Source organism: Pseudonaja textilis, unplaced genomic scaffold (assembly GCF_049901715.1).
Source record: "Pseudonaja textilis isolate UNSWEBS1 unplaced genomic scaffold, rPseTex1.2 PTEXSCF58, whole genome shotgun sequence".
NCBI lineage: Eukaryota > Metazoa > Chordata > Lepidosauria > Squamata > Elapidae > Pseudonaja > Pseudonaja textilis.
The window spans coordinates 57,546-79,307 of NW_028262963.1; the positions used below are offsets into that span (position 1 = coordinate 57,546).

At 46.6% G+C, this 21,762-nt stretch overlaps 1 protein-coding gene and 1 long non-coding RNA gene across 7 annotated transcripts in view; one reads left to right on the forward strand and one right to left on the reverse strand.

The window, feature by feature from the left end:
• The window catches only part of LOC148123607 (vomeronasal type-2 receptor 26-like), a 32,156-nt gene extending 10,403 nt beyond the window's left edge, over window positions 1-21,753 (forward strand). For 2 of the 6 annotated variants that reach the window (XM_087919233.1, XM_087919230.1), the window contains one exon: window positions 4,376-4,506. In XM_087919233.1, the coding sequence (XP_087775359.1) occupies window positions 4,376-4,506 (131 nt within the window). Of the gene's footprint in view, window positions 1-2,613; window positions 2,688-4,375; window positions 4,507-13,702; window positions 13,911-14,046; window positions 14,239-14,733; window positions 15,022-21,565 lie in introns of those variants that run through there. The other 4 variants (XR_015740636.1, XR_015740635.1, XR_015740637.1 and 1 more) reach the window with 4 other exon arrangements.
• On the reverse strand, window positions 2,731-5,994 carry LOC148123609 (uncharacterized). The gene is made up of 3 exons (XR_015740638.1): window positions 5,005-5,994; window positions 4,235-4,872; window positions 2,731-2,908 (listed from the first exon to the last, which is right to left on the reverse strand). It is a non-coding gene; the product is annotated as an uncharacterized LOC148123609 (long non-coding RNA).
• Window positions 21,754-21,762: the final 9 nt, after the last annotated feature.

The window sequence follows — 21,762 nt, forward strand, 5'->3', positions numbered from 1 at the left end:
TGCTGCACAAACTGTGTGCTGCCAAATTGTACGCCAAATTGTCCAAATGTGAGTTCCATCAAGAAAAAATCGACTACCTGGGATATCGTATCTCACCCGAGGGCCTCGAGATGGACCCGGAGAAGATACGAGCCATATTGGATTGGGCCCCACCGAGAACCCGTAAACAGTTTCAAAGTTTCCTTGGATTTGCTAACTTTTACCGGCAATTCATCCCGTCTTTTGCTAAAATAGCCATGCCCATCACCAACCTCCTAAAAACAAAGGGAGAAGCGAAGCCAAAGCCCAGCCAGCCATTGAATTGGTCCATGGAGTGCCAAGCCGCTTTCGAGAAGCTAAAAAGACTATTTGCTGCAGAACTAGTGCTAAAGCATCCAGACATGGATGTCCCCTTTGTGATCCAAGCTGATGCGAGCGATGTGGCGGTAGGAGTGGTCTTACTTCAGTTAAATGAAAAGGGGACACTACAACCGTGTGCCTACACCTCCCGTAAATTAACTGACACTGAACGTAGATGGGCCGACTGGGAGAAAGAAGCGTTTGCAGTCTGTTGGGCCCTAATGACTTGGAGGCATTTTCTGGAAGGTGCGAGGCACCCATTTGAGGTATGGACTGACCATAAAAATCTGGAGGCCTTAAAAACACCTCGGAAATTATCTCCTAAGCAAGTTAGGTGGGCCCAGTATTTCAAGCGATTTAATTTCTTTCTGAAATACATCCCAGGAGGAAAGAACTTTATGGCGGATGCTTTATCTAGAATGCCACAATACAACAGTGTTTGTAAAGAAGTGATAAGTCCGATTGTGCCCACCACACAGCTGGCTGCACCAGTGGTCACCAGAGCGCAAAAGAGGAAACAAGAGGCAGATCTGTCCAATGACTTGATGGAGCGATTTAAGGAAGCTTTGAAAAGAGATGAGTGGTTCCAGGCAAATGCGAATAACTGCACCGTTAGAGATGGTTTAGCCTGGATGGGTGCGAAGCTGTATGTACCACAAACCTTGAGGAGCCAAGTGTTACAACAGACTCATGACTCCAAGGCAGCTGGTCACTTTGGTTTCGTGAAAACCTTACACCTGGTGAAGTGGCAGTTCTGGTAGCCCTCATTGAAAAAGGACATTGAAACTTATGTAGCAAGCTGTCCAGTCTGACCTCAGCCAAGAGACCTCCTGGTAAGCCGCCAGGTCTTTGCAGAATGTGGCCAGGCCAACTGCCCCTTGGAAGGAAATCTCCATGGACTTTATAGTAGATTTACCTGAGAGTGCTGGGCACACAGTCATCTGGGTGGTGACCGACTTGTTTTCCAAGCAAGCACACTTCATACCTTGCTCCAAGATTCCCTCGGCGAAGTCGTTAGCCAGACTATTCATTATACATGTCCACAGACTGCATGGTGTCCCTGAGCGTGTAGTTTCTGATCGAGGGGTTCAATTTACCTCGAACTTCTGGAGGGAATTTTTGAAGTTAATAGGCTCCACCCAGGGTTTAAGCTCCGCCCACCACCCCCAAACTAATGGGGCCTGCGAGAGAACAAACGGGATGTTAGAGCAATATCTCCAGTGTTACATAAATTATCAGCAGGACAACTGGGTGGATCTACTGCCTTTGCGGAGGTGGCATATAACAATTCTGTCCACAGCAGTACTGGTTTTACCCCTTTCAACGTGGCCACGGGCAAGATTTTGTACCCATACCTGAACTCCTCGTGAGAAACCCAATGTCCAGTCATTGGACGACTGGATATCTCAACTTCAACTCAATTGGCCAGTCGCTCGTAAAGCTCTGGACGAGGAGCACCAATCCCATAAAAATTTGCGGACAGGAAGAGAGCCCCACAGAAGTCGTATCAAGTAGGCGACAAAGTGTTTCTCTCAACCAAATATCTGCAAACCACTCAGAAATAAAAAAGTTGGGTCCTAAGTATGTGGGGCCTTTCCCTATTGAGCGGATTGTGAATCCTGTGATGGTTCAGTTGACTCTACCAAAAACTCTTCGTTGCATTCATCCAGTTTTCCATGTTAGCCTGCTAAAACCGAACATACCTGTACATTGAGACCGACCCAGACTGATCCCCCCGTTCCATTGTTGATTGAGGGTGAACAACATTTCGAGATTAAAGAGATTTTGGACTCTCAGAAGTGGAGGTGTCGCGTCTTCAATATCTTGTAGCCTGGAAACATTTTCCCCATCCCATGCTGAGTGGGTGAACGAAAAAGACATTAGGGCCCCTGAACTGCTAAAGAACTTTTATGCTAAGTATCCTTATAAGCCATAGAAATGTATGCAATGCTTAACGTATTTTTTTTCTCTCTTACAGGGACTAATGTCCTTTTTCTAGGGGGTCCGAATGTCAGCCTCAAGATCTCTTCGGGTACTCTAACTGCTATCTATCTCATTTATCTCTCCCATATCCCATATCCTATCTACTTTATCTTCTCTACTGCTAGGCTTAATTCTTTCGGCTGTCATTAGCAACAGGGGAGGGTAATTGTAGGGCGGAAGAGAGCTGGAGGTGTTTTGCATTCCTTTACTGTGGGTAAGCAAAAGGAGGGGTGTATGATTTTTTCTTTTCAACTTTCCATTTCCTTGCTAGCTTCTATCCCTTTTGCGCAGCTGCGAAGTCTTATCAAAATATGTCAAGGTCAACGGACAGAGGCCTCATCACCACCTGAAGATGTCCACATGATCATATTCAGAACTTTTAATTGGAAGAGACTTCTGGACTTTGGGGGTGGGAACAATTCCATTCCTTCGTATATGTGATCTGCGTGCCAAATTCTCAGTTTCGAATTCCATCTGTAGCTTCCTCTTTAATTTCCAGTAAAAGAATAACTTTGCTCTGATCCATGGAGTCTGGGTATTTCTTTCTTGGATTTTGAAGGGAGCACACACTGACAGAGGGCCTCTTCTAGAGGAAAGGATGAAAACAAACAGAAAGAAAAGTGAAAGCTTTCAGGCTTTCTTCCGCCCACCTCCTCATTTGTGGCCCAAAATGTCTTCATCATCAACGTTTGCTAGGCTGAGCCCCTTTTGGCACCCCAGGGACCCCCACAGTTGCATTCAGCAGGCAACTTGAAGAAGAAGAAGAAGAGGGTGTAAGTCCATCAATGGGGATTGGACAGCCGCTTGTCTGACATGGTATAGGGCAGGGGTGGGATTCAATTGTTTTAACAACCAGTTCTGTGGGCGTGGCTGGGTGGACGTGGCTTCTTTTTTGCAGCACCCCCCCTTGTTTTTGGGTCTCCTGGACCTCAGGGAAGCCTCCTGGGGGGCGTTTTTTGCTCCCAGAAGTCTTCCCTGGGGCCCAAGAAGGCACAAAACTGAGCACAGGGCGGGGCGCCCAGCATACATACACATCCTGCAACTCCTTTTGCCTCCTGGGCCTCAGGGAAGCATCCTGGGCAAAGCAGTAAGACAGTGTGGGGGATCCCGGCACAGCTGACAATCGGGAAGGGAAAAAGAACCTGAAGATTCCTTCAGGAGTGACTGGGTGGGGAAGGACGCAGTCAGTGATGTCGGGCAGGCGCAATAAAGACTGACTGGGAGGGAAGGGTGGAGAGGGGCGGGGCCAGCCAGGGGCAGGATTTGCTGGCTCTCCGAACTGTGCAGAATCATAACAACCAGTTCTATAGAACCGGTCCGAACCGGTAGAATCCCACCTCCAGTATAGGGTCTCCTGCTTGAGCAGGGGGTTGGACTAGAAGACCTCCAAGGTCCCTTCCAGCTCTATTCTGATTGGTTAATAAAGGGCCAAGTCCAGCAAAAGGAGCTGGAGACTCACTGAGAATTCCAATCCCATCAAGGAGTGTCCAGAAGACTCCACGGCTTTGATCCCCAACCTGTGTCCCCTGAGCATGTACAGTCTTCCCTCTCCTAAAGATAGGATTTCTCCTCCTCTCTTCTACCACCCAACTCCTGGCTCTTAACACAGCAATGGCAGAGCCAGGAGAAAGAAAGAAAGAAAGAAAGAAAGAAAGAAAGAAAGAAAGAAAGAAAGAAAGAAAGAAAGAAAGAAAGAAAGAAAGAAAGAAAGAAAGAAAGAAAGAAAGAAAGAAAGAAAGAAAAGAGCACAGTCCCACCTAAAAGTTTCAACCAAAATTCCTCTCATTCCTGAGGTTTTCTTTTGCACAAAATGTTCCCTTTCCTTCCTTCTCTTCATTTATATTTGTATCCCTTTCATTCTACCACACCACACACAAGACACACAAACACACAGACACCCCTCTGTTCTTACCTTCTGTTCCTGGGCTTGCTTTTTGCTAGTCATCTTGTACAACTTATGTACTTTCTTGGTGTTAAATTCAGTAAACTTGGAGGCAAATACCCATAGATTCCTGAAAGGAGGTGAACAGCTATTTTAATGTTCTCTTTTTAGGAGCTGGGCCAGAAGCCCAGACTTTTCATGCCGGAGGAAAGAGATGCCCCAAAGAAGCAGTGATGGAGAGATGCTTTCTTCTGGGGCCCAAAAGTTCCCTCTTACACAAAAATGTCTTACTTCAAACTTGAGTGATGAAGACTCCCAAGATAAAGTCTGCAGAGTTTGATGCGAGCATGGCATGACCAGTCTGCTACTTTTCTTGACTACTGCAAATGCCGGTATTGTGGTTTTCTAGGGGTTTGGACTAAAATGTGGATTTTGTTTTTAACACTCATATTTAACAACATAATTCCACATAGGGGAATTCAACAATTGGAGACGGCATCTCATTTGAGGCATTGCAGCCGGTATTCAAGGGGAGTTGGACTGTTTGCCTGTGGCTATGTAGAGATTCTAGGTGATTCCTCTTTTAACTCCATCCCCAGGTTCTGCCTCTTCTTCCCTAGACCTCCAAACTCAAAAAGACTCCTGACTCGCAAATCTGACTGGAACTTCTGGACAAGAGAGAGGGAGGGAGGGGGAGAGAGAGATTGCAGAATTGGTGGCCAGGCAAATCACCGCCTCCATTCTTCAAGAACTTCCTGTTCAGGGTGGATTTTCAAACATTCAGCCATGTGGTCTCCTACCTTGAGCAGGCAACTCCGACTTTGCTCCAGCTGCTCTTCCTCTCTAATGGCTTTTTTTCTGGCTCATCCAGATGCTTCAGGGACTTCTTCACTGGGCTCATCAGCTCTTTGCACTTGGGAGACAGAAAAAGCAAAGCTCCATGTGAGTTGCACATCAGAAGGAAGGCGAGGAAAGGGAGAGCCCGATTGAGGCAACCTTTTGAGGCTAGGGGCCTATTTGAATCTGGGGGAGGGGATCTGCTTTGGGCCCCCTCTCAAAATGGCAGCCAGAGGAGTCTTCCCCGTTCCCAAGACAAGTCACCAGGCTACAGAGAGGACAACGTTGGAGTGGGAGGTTCCACTCTTGCAAAGCAGACTCTCTCTTTTCATCCCATTCTCAGAAGATCTACAATTCTCCTGGGTTAAACTGGTTGCAGGAAAAGTCCTTTACCATTGAGATGAACCTGCCAGGGACCGTGTTTGGCTTTCCAGCATGTCAGCCACCTTAACTGAGAAGGGGAAGAAAGTGAGAGGGCGAAGGAGCCTGAGGTGTATCCAGAGAAACACCTGGAGCCACACGGTCTCAAGCCCCAGGTGACTGGGCAAGACCAAGCAAGTGAAAGCGATCCAAAGTTCAGGATGGGATTTAACACTCATCTGGGGAGGCCCTAAAATCTTGGAGATGGTGCGAGAGGTTCCCCACCTTTCTTGAGGTGAATTCATTCAGGTGGAGGAAGGGAGCTTTTGTTTCGATCCAGAGGAACCGATCGTTTCATGAAAGAGGCAGCCCTCGACTTACAACCATGAGAAGCTACAGCGGCACTGAACCAAGTGACTTATGACCCTTACGGCCGTTGCGGCATCCTCCTGCCACTAAGAGATGGCAGGGGGGGTGTTTGAGGTGCCAGCCCCGCAGGCTCACCCCATTGACTGTTGCACTACTCCGAAATCGGCGCCTCGAATATGGAAGCACATTGGGAAATTAGAGTAAAGCTGCCGCAACCACATTCGAGGCACCGGCTCTGGAGTGGTGCAACAGTCAATGGGGTTAGCCTGCAGGGCCAGTACCTTGAAGGCCCCCCTTGTCAGTCTGTGCTCCATTCAAAATCCAAGAAAGAAACACTCAGACTCCAATGGTTAGAGCAAAGGTCTTCTTTTACTAAATTTCAAAGTGGAAGCTACAGAGAAGATTCTGAATCTAAAGATTTTGGTGCGCAGATCACATATACAAAGGGATGGAATTGTTCCCACCCCCCAGAGTTCAAAAGACTCTTCCAATTAAAAGTTCTGCATATGATCATGTGGGCATCTTCAAGTGGTGATGAGGCCTCTGTCCGTTGACCTTGACATATTTTGATAAAACTTCGCAGCTGTGCAGAGGATAGAAAAAGTAGGCAAGGAAATAGAAACTTAAAAAGAGGAATTTATACTCCCCCTCCTTCCCATTTACAGGAATGTAACACCTCCAGCTTTCTTCCCTTCCAATTCCCCCCCCGTTGCTAATGACAGCCGAAAGATGGAGCAGTAAGAAAGTTGCAAAGTAAGGAAGAAATAAGGCAGCACATAAGATGCAGAAGGGATCATCTTGAAGGCTGACATTCGGACCCCCTAGAAAAAGGACAATTGTCCCTGTAAAAGAGAACAACACAAAATGCATGTTAACAACTGCACACATTTCTATGGTTTATCAGGATACTTTATATGAAAGTCTTCGACCAGCTCAGGAGCCCTAATGTCTTTCTCATTTATCCACTCGGCTTGGGATGAAGGAAAGTGTTTCCACGCTACGAGATATTGGAGACGACCCCTCCACCTCCGAGAATCCAAAATCTCTTTAACCTCAAAATGCTGTTCACCCTCAATCAACAATGGTATGGGGGGATCAGTTTGGGTCGGTCTCAGTGTAGAGGTATGCTCAGGTTTCAACAAGCTAACATGGAAAACCGGATGAATGCGACGAAGAGTTTTTGGCAAGGTCAATTGAACTGTCACAGGGTTCACAATTCGTTCAATTGGGAAAGGGCCCACATACTTAGGGCCCAATTTCTTCGACTTTTGGGTGGTCTGTAAGTATTTGGTCGAGAGAAAAACTTTGTCGCCTACTTGATAAGACTTCTGTGGAGTTCTCTTTCTGTTGGCAAATTTCTTATGGGACTGATGTGCATCGTCCAATGCTTTACGAGCGACCGGCCAATTGAGTTGAAGTTGAGATATCCATTCGTCCAACGACTAGATGTTGGGTCTTTCACGAGGAAGCTCAGGTATGGGCACAAAATCTTGCCCCGTGGCCACTTTGAATGGTGTAAACCCAGTACTGCTGTGGACAGAGTTGTTGTATGCCACCTCCGCAAAAGGCAGCAGGTCAGCCCAGTTGTCCTGCTGATAGTTTATGTAGCACCTGAGGTATTGCTCTAACACTGCGTTAGTTCTCTCACAGGCCCCATTGGTCTGAGGATGGTGGGCGGAGCTTAAACCCTTAAACCCTATTAATTTCAAAAATTCCCTCGAGGTGAATTGGACCCCTCAATCTGAAACTATACGCTCAGGGACACCATGCAGTCTATAAATATGTACGATGAAAAGTTTGGCCAACGATTTTGCTGAGGGAATCTTGGAGCAAGGTATAAAATGCGCCTGCTTGGAGAACAAATCGGTTACCACCCAGATAACCATGTGCCCAGTACTCTCGGGTAAGTCTACTATAAAATCCATGGAGATTTCCTTCCAAGGAGCAGTCGGCCTGGCTACATTCTGTAATAGACCTGGTGGCTTACCAGGAGGCCTCTTGGCTGAGGCACAAACTGGGAAGCTAGCTACATAAGTCTCAATGTCCTTTTTTAGTGAGGGCCACCAGAACTGCCGCTTAACCAGGTGTAGGGTCTTCACGAAACCAAAATGACCAGCCGCCTTGGAATCATGGGTGTGTTGTAACACTTGGCTTCTCAAAATCTGTGGTATGTACAATTTCACTCCCACCCAGGCCAAACCATCTCTAACAGTGCAGTTATTCGCATTCACCAGGAACCACTCATCGGTTCTCAATGCTTTCTAAAATCGTTCCATCAAGTCATTGGACAGCTCCGCCTCTTGCTTCTTCTTTTGCGCTCTGGTGATCACCGGGGCAGCCAGCTGGGTGGTTGACACGATCGGCCTTATCACTTCTTGATGAATACTATTGTATTGAGGCATTCTAGATAAAGCATCTGCCATAAAATTTTTTCCTCCCGGGATGTACTTCAAAGAGAAGTTGAATCGTTTGAAATACTGGACCCACCTAACTTGCTTAGGAGATAACTTTCGAGGTGTTTTTAAGGCCTCCAGATTCTTGTGGTCAGTCCATACTTCAAAAGGATGTTTCGCACCTTCCAGGAAATGTCTCCAGGTTAGAAGAGCCCAACGAACCGCAAAAGCCTCCTTCTCATAGATGGCCAATCTCCTCTCAGTATCTATCAACTTACGGGAGGTGTATGCGCAAGGTTGTAGTGTTCCCTTTTCGTTTAATTGAAGTAAGACCGCCCCAACAGCCACATCTCTCACATCAGCTTGGATCACGAAAGGGGCATCCATATCCGGGTGTTTCAACACTGGTTCTGCAGCGAACAGCCGCTTTAGCTTTTCAAAAGCAGCTTGGCATTCCATGGACCAATTCAATGGTTGGCTGGGCTTTGGTTTCGTTTCCCCCTTTGTCTTTAAGAGATTGGTGATAGGCATTGCTATTTTAGCGAAAGACGGGATGAATTGCTGGTAAAAGTTAGCAAATCCTAAGAAACTTTGAAGCTGCTTTCGGGTCCTGGGGGGGGGGGGCAGTCCAATACAGCTCGCATCTTCTCTGGGTCCATCTCGATGCCCTCGTGCGAAATGCGATATCCAAGGTAGTCCATTTTCTCTTGATGGAACTCACATTTGGACAGTTTAGCATACAATTTGGCAGCTCGCAGTTTGTGCAGCACTGAGCGCACCAGTTTCACATGTTCATCTCTAGTCTCCGTGTAGATAAGGATGTCATCAAGATAAACCAAAACCCCCTTGTATAAATATTCGTGGAGCACTTGATTGATTATTTGCATGAAAACTGCTGGCGCCCCTCTAGGTCAAAAGGGAGAACATTGAACTGGAAACAACCCATCGGGCAATTAAACACAGTTTTCCACTCGTCTCCTTCTTTGATTCGGATTCGGTAATAGGCCTCCCTCAGGTCCAACTTCGTGAAAATCTTTCCTTTGGCCAGGTGGGCTAACATGTCCTTCATCAGGGGGAGGGGGTACACGTTCTCCACGGAAACTGCATTTAAGTTTCGGTAGTCGACCACCAAGCGTTTGGAGCCATCTTTCTTTTCACAGAACAACACTGGGGCCGCCACTCGAGGTCTAGCGGGTTCGATGAAACCACGTTTCAAATTTTTATCGATAAATGATCTCAACTCCTCCAATTCCCTTGGCATCATCGAATACAGTTTTGGTTTCGGGAGCGTCACCCCCAGTAGAAATTCAATGCTACAATCGGTTGACCGATGAGGGGGGAGCTCATCAGAAGCCTTTTCGCTAAACACCTCTCTCAAGTCCCAATATTCCTTTGGGATTTTCTCCTCTCCCTCCAAGCTCTCGGCACCTGTGGAGGCTGACTCAACCGGGTTCTGAAGCTTCGGATGGGATCGCTCCTCCTTTTCTGGCCGCCTATCGGTGCGAATCCATATCCACCCTTTCCTCCAATTCACATGGGGATTCCACTTTCGGAGCCAGGGCAGTCCCAATATTAAAGGCTGTTCCATCCCAGGGGCCACAATAAAGAACAGGGTCTCACCACGGTTACCCATGGTCATCTCTAGGGGTTCCATTATAAAATGTGCAGGGCAACCTCCCGACACTGATCCATCCAGTAGGCAAAAGGATATGGGCGTTTTTAAAGTTCTCAGTCTGATGCCCATCTCCTTAACTATTTTCATGCTGATTACGCACCTCGTGCACCCAGAGTCTAGTAAGGCCAACATCTCCCCTTTGGACCCTGAAGTGAGCACCCTTAATTTTATTGGAATGGTCATGGGCCCCTTGTTAGGACTTACCGGGACGTCGTCTTCCGAGTCAGTTTCACTCTCATTGAGGAAAGTCGGAGGTCCCAGCTCCTCTCCTGCTGGAGGGGCGACCTCTACAACCTCCCCTGTCTTTAACCCGGTTTTGTGTGGCTTGGTTGGGGGGTTTTCGGGCTTCCTCCCTGCCTTCTGCGCTCCCTTTGGATCCAGCTTGACCCTGCAATCCGCAATCCGGTGGCCCTCCTTGCCGCATCGAAAACAGGCAGTGGATTTGGGTCTTGCCATCACTCCTCCCTTCCGAGGTTTTGGGGCCTCTCGGAGACACGGGGGGAGCGGTTTGCTCCATACAGGGCCTCCTCTGGGTCTGCTTCAGGTCAGATCTATTTCCACTTCTTCCGCTAGCAAGTACCACAGTTGCAGATCATCTGGATCCCTTCTGGAGATGCACATGTGGTATATATCTTCATTTAGGCCATCTTTGTAGACTTCTATCAGGGCCCCCTGGGACCAGCCTCAGATGTGGCATGCCAGCTGTTGGAACTCTTGGGTGTAGTCCGCAACTGATCTCCCCCCTTGATTTATGGTTTTCATTCTGATCCTAGCCTTTCTCTCCACCAAGGGGTCCTCAAACCTCCTCCTCAATGCAGTCATGAAGACATTGAGATTCCGCAGTTGGGGGGAGTTGTCATTATACAAAGTCACCATCCACTCTGCCGCTATCCCCTCCAGGGCCCTGGTAACACATCTCACTTTGGCTGCTTCAGAAGTAAATTCCCTCTCATATTCCTCCATATAGCTCCTGACTTGTGCCAGGAAGAAACCCAAATCCTTGGGATTCCTCCCAAACTTCACGTCTAACAGAGGCAGGTTGAGGGCTGTGCATCTTCCAGGGACCACACCTTCCGCCGGGGTGGCAGTCAGCTGCCGTGCTGGTATAGACTGGACTAGGGGGGTGGGGGCAGCCCGATTTCCCCTGGCTGAACTCGGTCCCCCTTCCCCCTCGTACCTTGGAGCGATGCGAGGCTTCTCAAAAGCATCATTGAGGAGCTGTCTGGCTTGATCCAGCATGCATTCCATCTCTTCCCTTTCCTGCCATAGCTGCTCCCTCGCACGTCTTCGGGTTACAGTGATCCCAGGAGGGGGGGGAGGTTTTGGGATCCCTCCATCCAACACCCAACGACCATCTGGGCCTCTCAGCTGGGACTTCTTCCAGAGTAAGGTCAGCTAGCAGGTCGGCAGCTGGCACCTCCGGTAGCATCATCGACTGCTGCCCCCACAGCTCCCTGGTCATCTTCATCACTAGCTGGAGATGACATGATGTGAAACCCCCTTGGAAGAAAAGTTGATATTTTCTCCGGGTGGGCTGATGGTGAGATTCAGAATAATGTCAGTCTGTGCTCCATTCAAAATCCAAGAAAGAAACACTCAGACTCCAATGGTTAGAGCAAAGGTCTTCTTTTACTAAATTTCAAAGTGGAAGCTACAGAGAAGATTCTGAATCTAAAGATTTTGGTGCGCAGATCTCATATACAAAGGGATGGAATTGTTCCCACCCCCAGAGTTCAAAAGACTCTTCCAATTAAAAGTTCTGCATATGATCATGTGGGCATCTTCAGGTGGTGATGAGGCCTCTGTCCGTTGACCTTGACATATTTTGATAAAACTTCACAGCTGCGCAGAGGATAGAAAAAGTAGGCATGGAAATCAAAACTTAAAAAGAGGAATTTATACTCCTCCCCTCCTTCCCATTTACAGGAATGTAACACCTCCAGCTTTCTTCCCTCCCAGTTCCCCCCTACCCCCGTTGCTAATGACAGCCGAAAGATGGAGCAGTAAGAAAGATGCAAAGTAAGGAAGAAATAAGGCAGCACATAAGATGCAGAAGGGATCATCTTGAAGGCTGACAGGTGGGCTCATTCCTGACCCAGGAGGGGCTTCCTCCCCTCTGGGCCTCACCCGGCTTCGGTCAGACACGGCTGGGAACCTCCTGGAGGAGAAGAGAGTCTCATCGCACATCAACCTGGCCCTGAAAAGCCACAGTTTGAACCCGGAGCCACCAGGATCTGGTCTGCAGGCCCTGAGAGGAGAATCTGAGGGAGGTTCAGGGGGAGAACTTCCAAGCGGTGGACCTGGGATATGGGCCTTCCTCTGCTCCTCCCTGATAGGGTGGGCCTGCCTGTCCCTTCAGTTCCCCTCCACACTCAGCCCCCAGTTCCCCCATCTTTAGGCATTGTCTTTGGGTGATGGAAGTTCCCCAAGGGCAATCACCAGCCACTTCGATCGGCCGGTAGAAGCGGCCTTGGGGTGAGCGCACACACATACTCCCCTCGCCACGAGGCCGCTTCTATTGTCCGATGAAAGCTCCCCGAAGGCAGAGTCCCCAGCCCCTTCAGGGGTGGCTGGCTGCCCATGTCCCTCGCCATTAGGCAGTATCTTTCGGCGATGGAAGCCCGAGGCCGCTTCTACCGGCTGATCGAAGTGGCTGGTGATTGCCCTTGGGGAGCTTCCATCGCCCGAAAGACACTGCCTAATGGTGAGAGGACACGGGCAGCCATGCCTCGCCCCCAAGCATCTGGGGACTCTGCCTTCAGGGAGCTTTCGTCGGTTGATAGAAACAGACTTGTGGAGAGGTACATGCGTATGGGCCGCTCTAGGTGGGGAGGAAATTAAGTCACCCCGAAAAGACAGCCTAGCCGTTTTTCGGGGGTCATTAAAAATAAGGCCCAGGCTTATTTTGTGAGAAACATGGTAGATAGATTAGATGATAGATATAGATAGATAGATAGATAGATAGATAGATAGATAGATAGATAGATAGATAGATAGATAGATAGATAGATAGATATCGATAGGTACATATAGATAGATGATAGAGATAGTGATGGATGGATAAATAGATAGAGAGAGAGAGATAGAAGAAAGAAAGAAAGAAAGAAAGAAAGAAAAAGAAAGAAAGAAAGAAAGAAAGAAAGAAAGAAAGAAAGAAAGGAAGGAGGGAAGGAAGGAAGGAAGGAAGGAAGGAATGGATAGATAGCACCTGCAGAACTTACAGTCCATTCTTTATTTAAAAAAATAAGAAAAATCAAAATATAAAGAATCTTGGTGTATTATAGGAACATGGTAAGATAACACAGGAATGACAAGAAAATAAAAATAAAAAATTCCATCCATTCTATATTTTTCTCCCTATTTACCCAATGATCTAGTCCACAAGTTGTCACTTTCCTGCTTCTTAATGAGCTTTTATCTCAAAATTAATATTGCTAGAAAAGATGGGGAATGAAATTTCACTTCAGGCACAAGCAATTTTAAAACCGACTGCAATTAAGATCAATATATGGGATTATGACATAAAAGAGAATTCCAAACAGGGTCTACTCTTAACCTTGGGCAGAGATCAAGGGTGCCGATTGTCATTAGAAGACAGGCAACACTAGAGTTAAATGGCATTAACTTAGAAGTGGCACCAAACTCCATAGCTCTGAGTGACTTTCCCCAGCAATCTCTGGAGACAAGAGGCCATGTTGAAGGACAGCAGAAGTCAATTCCCTGGGTGCTGAATTCTCTTCCCCAGCATCACTTTCTGGACTTGCCCTGACAGGAAGGAAGGACCACAACCACAACAGAACAATGATCCCAGGGGTGTATTTGTAATTTTTACTAACATGTTTTATTCCAGCCTCTCCTCTGCAGATGGAGCCCAGAAAAAGTTCAGGATCCCAAGAGGAGAAGTTGCTTCTTGCTGTAATTATGACCATCTGGGCCTTTGAGACCTGTGATGCTATATCTCCAGTTTTTGACTTTGATGCAGGCATTAGACTGAAGCCACATGCAAAGGATCTTGTATCAGAAAAGGATAAATTCCTTGGGTGAAGCTCTCTGGGACCAAGTTTTGGGACAGGTGCAGGCTCTGCTCTTGATTGCACCTTTCTCTCCTTTGCAGATGAAACTGAGTGATTCTCTGCTTAGATCAGGAAAGCCACTGGCACTTCTCAGAGTCTTTGCATTTCTCCAACTGTTCCTGTTGTTTGTGTTAGAAACAGGAAGTGGATTGATTAATGCCATGAATGATGGACCTCCTGCTTCTGCTTCTGCTTCTGCTGCTGCTGGTGTCCCCATCAGTCTGTGGGAAGCTGAGAAGGAAATGCCCATTGAGTTTGGAGCACCAGGATGGCTACAATCCATGGAGCTTTTACAGGCCTGGAGACCATCTCATTGGTGTGGTCACATCTGAACAATGGTGTCGCCTATAATGTTGCCTTCAACAGCCCTCCTTCCAACCTTCTTCTTCGTAAGTCATGCAGAGTGATGGAGTTGCACTCCCTCCATGTGCAATTCTCACACTCTCCTTTTCTTCTTATGTCACTTATTTTTGTACCTCAGGACCTGTCTAATTTCCTGAATGATTTTTATTTCTATGGCTTCCCTCTTTTGCCTTACTTTGTGGAAGAGAGTAAAATCCAAAGATGGAGTTTTAAAAGGACCTGAATGAAATCCAGATGATTTTCCTTTCTCAGTTCATTCCTGAGTTCATCACTTGAATAATGACCTTTGTTTAAGTAACAATTGAAACAATTGCAGTTGCCTCTCTCATTTGCATAATTGATCATTCGATTTGGATCAATGTTGGCCTAAGGCTTAGTAGGTTTGTGAAGGATTATATATTTTAAAAACATTTGTTGTTACTATTGAATATAATAACATGAATATTGTTTTTACAATAGGGAGAGTTCTGTTCTAACAAGTACCCTAATGTCAATTTTTGGTGTTCAAATGGTCAACAAGAATTCCCAGCTCCTGCACAATCTCACACTTGGTTACAACATCCATGACAACCATTTGAGCCCTTTACGCACTTCAGATGCCTTGCTGGACATTCTCTCCACTGAGAAGCCAATGTCCCCAACTATGGCTGTGGGAGGAAGGACAACCTCCTGGCTCTGATTGATGGAGCTTCCAGGGCCATCTCCATCCAGATGTCAACATTAGGAGGCACCTACAAAGTCCCACAGGTTTGTGTTATGTCCCACCTTCAAAAATAAACAGATAAGGCTGAAAGCAGCAGTCCTCGCAAATAAAAGCAGCAACCAGGAATCTTTACTGATTACAGCTGTGGTTAGCCTTCACAAAATAATCCAAAATAATAGTTCCAATAAATCCAAATCCCAACAAGATATTTCAGATTTAAATCCTCCAAACCAAAGTCTTCAGTTCTCCTTGCAAACAATTTGTTCTCGACAGCGTGCAGAGTCATCCCTCTTCCTTTTATAGAGCAGCAACTAATTAGTCTAATTACTGATCTGCCCTCCTCCTGTGCTCCCGTTGGTTTCTTCTCGTAAGGAGACGCCTGCTTCTGACATCCACCCAGCGATTATCTAAATTATTACTTTCACCTGAAGACTCCATAAGTTCCTCATTATCAGCCGTTCCCGGCTGATAACCTGATTGAGAAGTCGAAGAGGTTGAAGGTTCAGCCGGTCCTGCAAATCAAATGTGACCTCCCTTGTAACATTCGCCTCCTCCTCATCATTGCAATCACTAATACTTGCTGATTCATACAAGTCCTCCTCGCTGGAACTTTCATTCAAAAAACCTGTAGCTGGTGCCGGAATCACAACACTATCCCTCACCACAGGGCCCTTCCCCCGGGTCTGACGATCTGGATGCGGTTTCGAAGGGAAGCGTGCATGAAAGTCTCGAAGCAGATCCGGAGCATGAAATGTAGACGCATCTGTCCAGGAACAAACCTCCGAATCATCTACTCTCCTCCCGACCAAGTACTGGAATCGACCCTTGAGCCAACGGGAATCAAGGACGCTGACCACCGTATCGTCAACAGCAGCCTTCTCAGGGAGTGATGATGACGGAATCGTTTCAGCAGAGTCACGTAGACGACAATCAGAAGAATCGGGAATCAAGAGAGATCGATGAAAGACGGGGTGAATACGCATAGAACGCGGTAAAGTGAGGCGGTATGCCACGGGGTTAACAACTGCCTCAATCGGGAACGGACCAATAAACCGATGATCAAGTTTCCTAATAGGGCGATCGACCTTCAGATGTTTTGTAGATAGCCACACTTTATCGCCCACAGCTAACGGAGGCGTTGCCCGACGGGACCGATCTGCAAACTGCTTATAATCTTCTTTTGCCTTGTTCAATTGTTGCATCAGTAGACGGCGAACTGCGTGTAGTTCTTCCAAAAACTCTCGGGTCTCAGGAACCGGGGAATCCATCATAGTTAATGGGAAGAAGCGCGGATGATAACCCATATTTGCAAAAAATGGCGTGACACGAGTGGAGGTGTGCTGCGAGTTGTTAAACGCGAATTCTGCTAATGGGAGATATTTCGCCCAATCGTTTTGTCGCACATTTACAAAACATCTCAAATATTGAGTAAGAATCCCAATCACCTTCTCTGTCCCGCCATCAGTTTCTGGATGGTGCGCTGATGCTAAACATACTTTCACTTGCAAAGCCGCCATTAACTGTTTCCAAAATTGTGCCGTAAACTGGACCCCACGATCAGAAACCACTCTATCCGGCAGTCCATGTAAACGAAAGATATGCTGCAAAAATAACTGAGCCGTAGTGCGGGACGATGGCAATTTCCGACAAGGAATGAAATGGGCCATTTTAGTTAGCATATCCACTACCACAAGCACTGTTGTGAACCCCGACGAAGATGGTAAATGTGTCAGAAAGTCCATGGAGATCGCTCCCCATGGCCTACTTGGAGTCGGCAAGGGTTGCAAAAGTCCAGGGGGTGCACCTGACGCCGCTTTCGCTTGCCTACATTGAACGCAAGAAGCGACGTAAGAGGACACATCATGACGAACTCGAGGCCACCAGAAAGTCCGGGTGACTAAATGCAAGGTTTTGTGAAAGCCAAAATGACCAGCAGCAGGGTTATCATGACATTGTGTCATGATAAGGGCCCTCAACGGTCTGGTAGGTACATATATTAAACCCCGATGTCGAAGCAGATCGTCTTCAAAAGACCATGGAGAATTAGAGCCAACATCCCCCCGTCTCTGCTGCGTCCACGCATCCAAATGTTGCGCCTCTCGTAGTCGGGCCCGCAAATCTACCGGTTCCTGTAGTACGGCTAGAGATTCCGGTGGTAACACCGTCCGTAAAGGAAGAGGATCTTCGGCACAAGTATACTCTGGTTTCCGAGATAACGCATCCGCCCTCCGGTTCTGTCCACTTGGAACGTAAGTAACAGAGAAATTGAATCTGGCAAAAAATAATGACCAACGAATCTGCCGTTGATTCAATTTCCTAGCCGTGGTCAAATGCTCCAGATTTCGATGATCCGTCCGAACCTCCACCTTGTGCCGAGCCCCCTCCAAATGATGTCTCCAGGTCTCAAAAGCAGCCTTAATGGCTAACAACTCCTTTTCCCAGATGGTATAGTTGCGCTCCGAAGCTGTAAGCTTCCTAGAATAGTATGCGCAAGGAAACAGAAGTGCGCCATCCTCCGAAGCTTGTAACAGCACTGCTCCGATAGCGACATTAGAAGCATCTGTCTCAACTACAAATGGACGATCCGGATCAGGATGTTTCAATATCGGCTCGGTTACGAATGCTTTTTCAAAGTGTCAAAAGCCTGTTGTTGTGGAGGCCCCCACACAAATGGAACCTTCTTACGGAGAAGCTGAGTTATGGGGTCCATTATTTTCGCAAAACCTGGAATAAAAGTCCGATAATAGTTGGCGAATCCCAAAAGTCGTTGTACATCTTTGACCCGACGAGGAGCTTCCCAACTACACAACACCTCAACCTTTTTGGGGTCCATAGCAATGCCCACGGGAGAAATGATGTGTCCCAAGAATTCTATTGACGACTGAAAAAGCAACACTTTTCCAATTTAGCATAAAGTTTATGCTCCCGAAGACGCTGAAGCACTTGACGAACCTGCTGAAGATGTTGCTCTCTGGATCTTGAATAAATCAAAATGTCGTCCAAATATATGACAACAAACTTATCCAGCATGTCTCGAAAAATATCGTTCATCAAATGTTGAAATACAGCAGGAGCGTTGGTCAAACCAAATGGCATGACGGTGTACTCGAAATGACCATAACGAGTGCCAAAAGCCGTCTTCCACTCGTCTCCTGACGCATCCGAACCAGATTGTAAGCTCCACGTAAGTCAAGTTTCGTGAAAATAGTAGCTTCCCGTAACCGCCCATCAATTCGGGAATGAGCGGTAAAGGATAGCTATTTCTCACGGTGATAGAGTTCAAGCGTCTATAGTCACAACAGAGACGAAGTTCTCCCGACTTCTTCTTGACAAAGAGAACAGGTGCCGAAAGAGGGACGACGAAGGTCGAATAAATCCCCGAGCTAGATTTTTATCTAAAAACTCTCGAAGTGCAACTAATTCGGCTCGGACAATGAATACAACCTCCCCTTTGGCAATGGAGCACCCGGTATCAAATCCACGGGACAATCGTAAACACGATGTGGTGGTAATTGGTCTGCCTCCTGTTCACTGAAAACATCGGAGAAATCCGACAGCTCTGAAGGAATCGAGACAGCAGAAGCGACAACATGTTGGCCTGTGGAGACATGCCTCAGGTGGTCCACACATTGCAGGCTGGGAAAAGAAACAGCATTCTGCGCCCAAGCCACCAACGGATCGTGTAAACGCAACCAGGATACTCCGAGCACCAAAGGAAGATGGAGGTTCGAGGTGACATAAAAACTTATCGCTTCCTCATGATCCCCAATACGCATGCGCAATGGTTGGGTGGCAAAGCGAATAGGTCCTGACTTGAGTTCACGCCCATCTACGGTTTCCACCTGCATGGGGGGAGTCACAGACACTAAAGGAATTTTGAAATGTTTCACAAAAGCATAGTCCATAAAGCTTGTCGTAGCCCCTGAATCCACCAGTGCCACGGCAGGAATTCCCTCCTTCCGGGATTGCAAGAATATACGAGTGTCCAAAAGTAAATGTCGAGGAGGGCCAGAATCTACTTCGGCAATTTGGGATGAGAGTGGAAGTTGTGCCCGACCTAAGGTTTCCCCGAGGTCGGGCCTACCCCGTTTCCCGATGGGCCAGCACTGGTTTCTGGTACAGGTCTCCGAGTCCCCTTCCGAGTGCAAGAATTAACAAAATGTCCCAGACCCCCGCAATAAAGGCACAAGCCTTCCTGGAATCGTCTCGAACGTTCTTGCACCGTTAAGCGAGGGCGGAGTGCGCCTATCTCCATCGGCTCCTCTGCTGAGGTCTTGGATTGGTAAACCCTCATAGGCGGGATGCGTGCATGAGAAAACACAGATGGTTCCGCAACGGTCCGTTTACACCCACGTTGTTGTAAGCGAGCTTCAATACGTAAGCATTGAGTAATTAGTGTGTCCAAAGTCGAAGCACACTCTGCATGGACCAGCTCATCTTTGATGGCATCAGACAAGCCTTCCTGGAATGCAGCCATATGAGCCGGTTCATTCCAGTTGGAGTCCATACACAACAAGCGGAATTCTGCCACGTATTCTTGCAAGGGACGTTTGCCCTGAGTAATATTCTTCAACTTTCTGTCCACAATTTGTGATTTAATCGGGTTCTCAAACATTATGTTCATCTGTTGAAGAAACCCCTGGAAATTGTCTAATAATGGGCTATCCTGTACTAATAAGGGAGTAGCCCATTTGGCAGCCTGCCCGGTTAACAAACTAATAACAAACCCCACTTTAGCCCGGTCGGTTGGAAAATCTTCAGGCCTCACAGAAAAATACAGTTGGCACTGACCCAAAAATGTGGAAAACATGTCTGTTTGCCCAGAAAATTTTTCTGGCATAGCTACCGGGATTTTCCTCATAGGGGGTGCAGGGGGGGCTCCAGCTGCAGCTGAGACAGTTTGAGAATTGGTAACAAACGCTAACAATTGAGTTACCTGATTCTGAAGGGACACATTGCTCTGAAGTAACTGATTAATCTGTAACTGTTGCTGGTCAATCAATTGTTGCATTTGAGTTAAATCCATCGTTGCAAAGATGGTCTGTTAGGTCGAGAACAAAAATGTTATGTCCTACCTTCAAAAATAAACAGATAAGGCTGAAAGCAGCAGTCCTCGCAAATAAAAGCAGCAACCAGGAATCTTTACTGATTACAGCTGTGGTTAGCCTTCACAAAATAATCCAAAATAATAGTTCCAATAAATCCAAATCCCAACAAGATATTTCAGATTTAAATCCTCCAAACCAAAGTCTTCAGTTCTCCTTGCAAACAATTTGTTCTCGACAGCGTGCAGAGTCATCCCTCTTCCTTTTATAGAGCAGCAACTAATTAGTCTAATTACTGATCTGCCCTCCTCCTGTGCTCCCGTTGGTTTCTTCTCGTAAGGAGACGCCTGCTTCTGACATCCACCCAGCGATTATCTAAATTATTACTTTCACCTGAAGACTCCATAAGTTCCTCATTATCAGCCGTTCCCGGCTGATAACCTGATTGAGAAGCCGAAGAGGTTGAAGGTTCAGGCCGGTCCTGCAAATCAAATGTGACCTCCCTTGTAACATTCGCCTCCTCCTCATCATTGCAATCACTAATACTTGCTGATTCATACAAGTCCTCCTCGCTGGAACTTTCATTCAAAAAACCTGTAGCTGGTGCCGGAATCACAACAGGTTTGTGTGTGTTTTTCTCTACCTAAGGTGAGTGGGGTGGTGGGAATGAACAACAGATCTAATATCTTAATAGAATTCAAGAACTGTTTTTCAGAATATTAGGGAACATAACAACTATGTCTTAGCCTATTATGTTCATCTTCAAGTTCACCATTAAAGGTCTGAAGAGCCATAAGGTCCTTATACAGGATATTCTACTGAATATTCACCTATTGAAAAACTATCCAGGTTTTGAGGTCCTCCATTACTATGTTCATTTTCCCATATCAATAATATCTGCCTTATCCAATTGGAATCAAGTTGGCAAGAGTCCTGTCTATGTATAAAAAATTATTGAGATCACAGGATCTGAAGAGGATCTTTGGGGTGGATAAAAGGAGTTCAGCTCCTGCCCTCAGAGATACAGTAAGTTATGAATTTATAACATTTCTACTTTGTATAAATTCAAGGTATATAATTATTGGTTTAAAATTAAAGCGAGTCCCAAAACAGGCAAAATTTCAATTAAAGACTTATTGGATTGTATAACTGACAATTTGTGTTAGGAGTTGTGGTCTCTTAGTCTCTTGTACATCTGGAGAAGAAGCTGAAAAATTGTTCCACAAAGAATTTGGGATATAGAAGCAGAGAAAGAAGGTTCAGTACTCAGAAATAGCACATAAAACTGCCCTATATCTTAGATCCAAACATTGTATCTGACATCTGCTCATTTGAATCTAATAGTTGGAATTGTGGGGGTGACACAGAAATTTACATTGCATTTTAATTGTTTTTTATTTAATATGATTTTGCATTCAATCAGTGACTAAGGAACAAACTGTTCTGATATGTTCATCAGAACAAAATTGGGTTTGTCAGTAACTAATATTTTGGAGTTGATCTGGACCACATTATAACACAGCATTCTTCATTGCTTTTTCAGATCACTGCTCTAATTCCTTCAGAGGCTCTGAGTGATAAAAGGAGATTCCCCTTTTTCCACCAGATGCTCCCCAAAGAAGGATTCCAATACCCAGCAATCGTCCAGCTGCTCCTCCATTTCAGATGGACCGTGATTGGCCTCTTTGCTTCAGACACAGAGAATGGAGAGAATTTCATGAGGACTTTCCCTCCTATGCT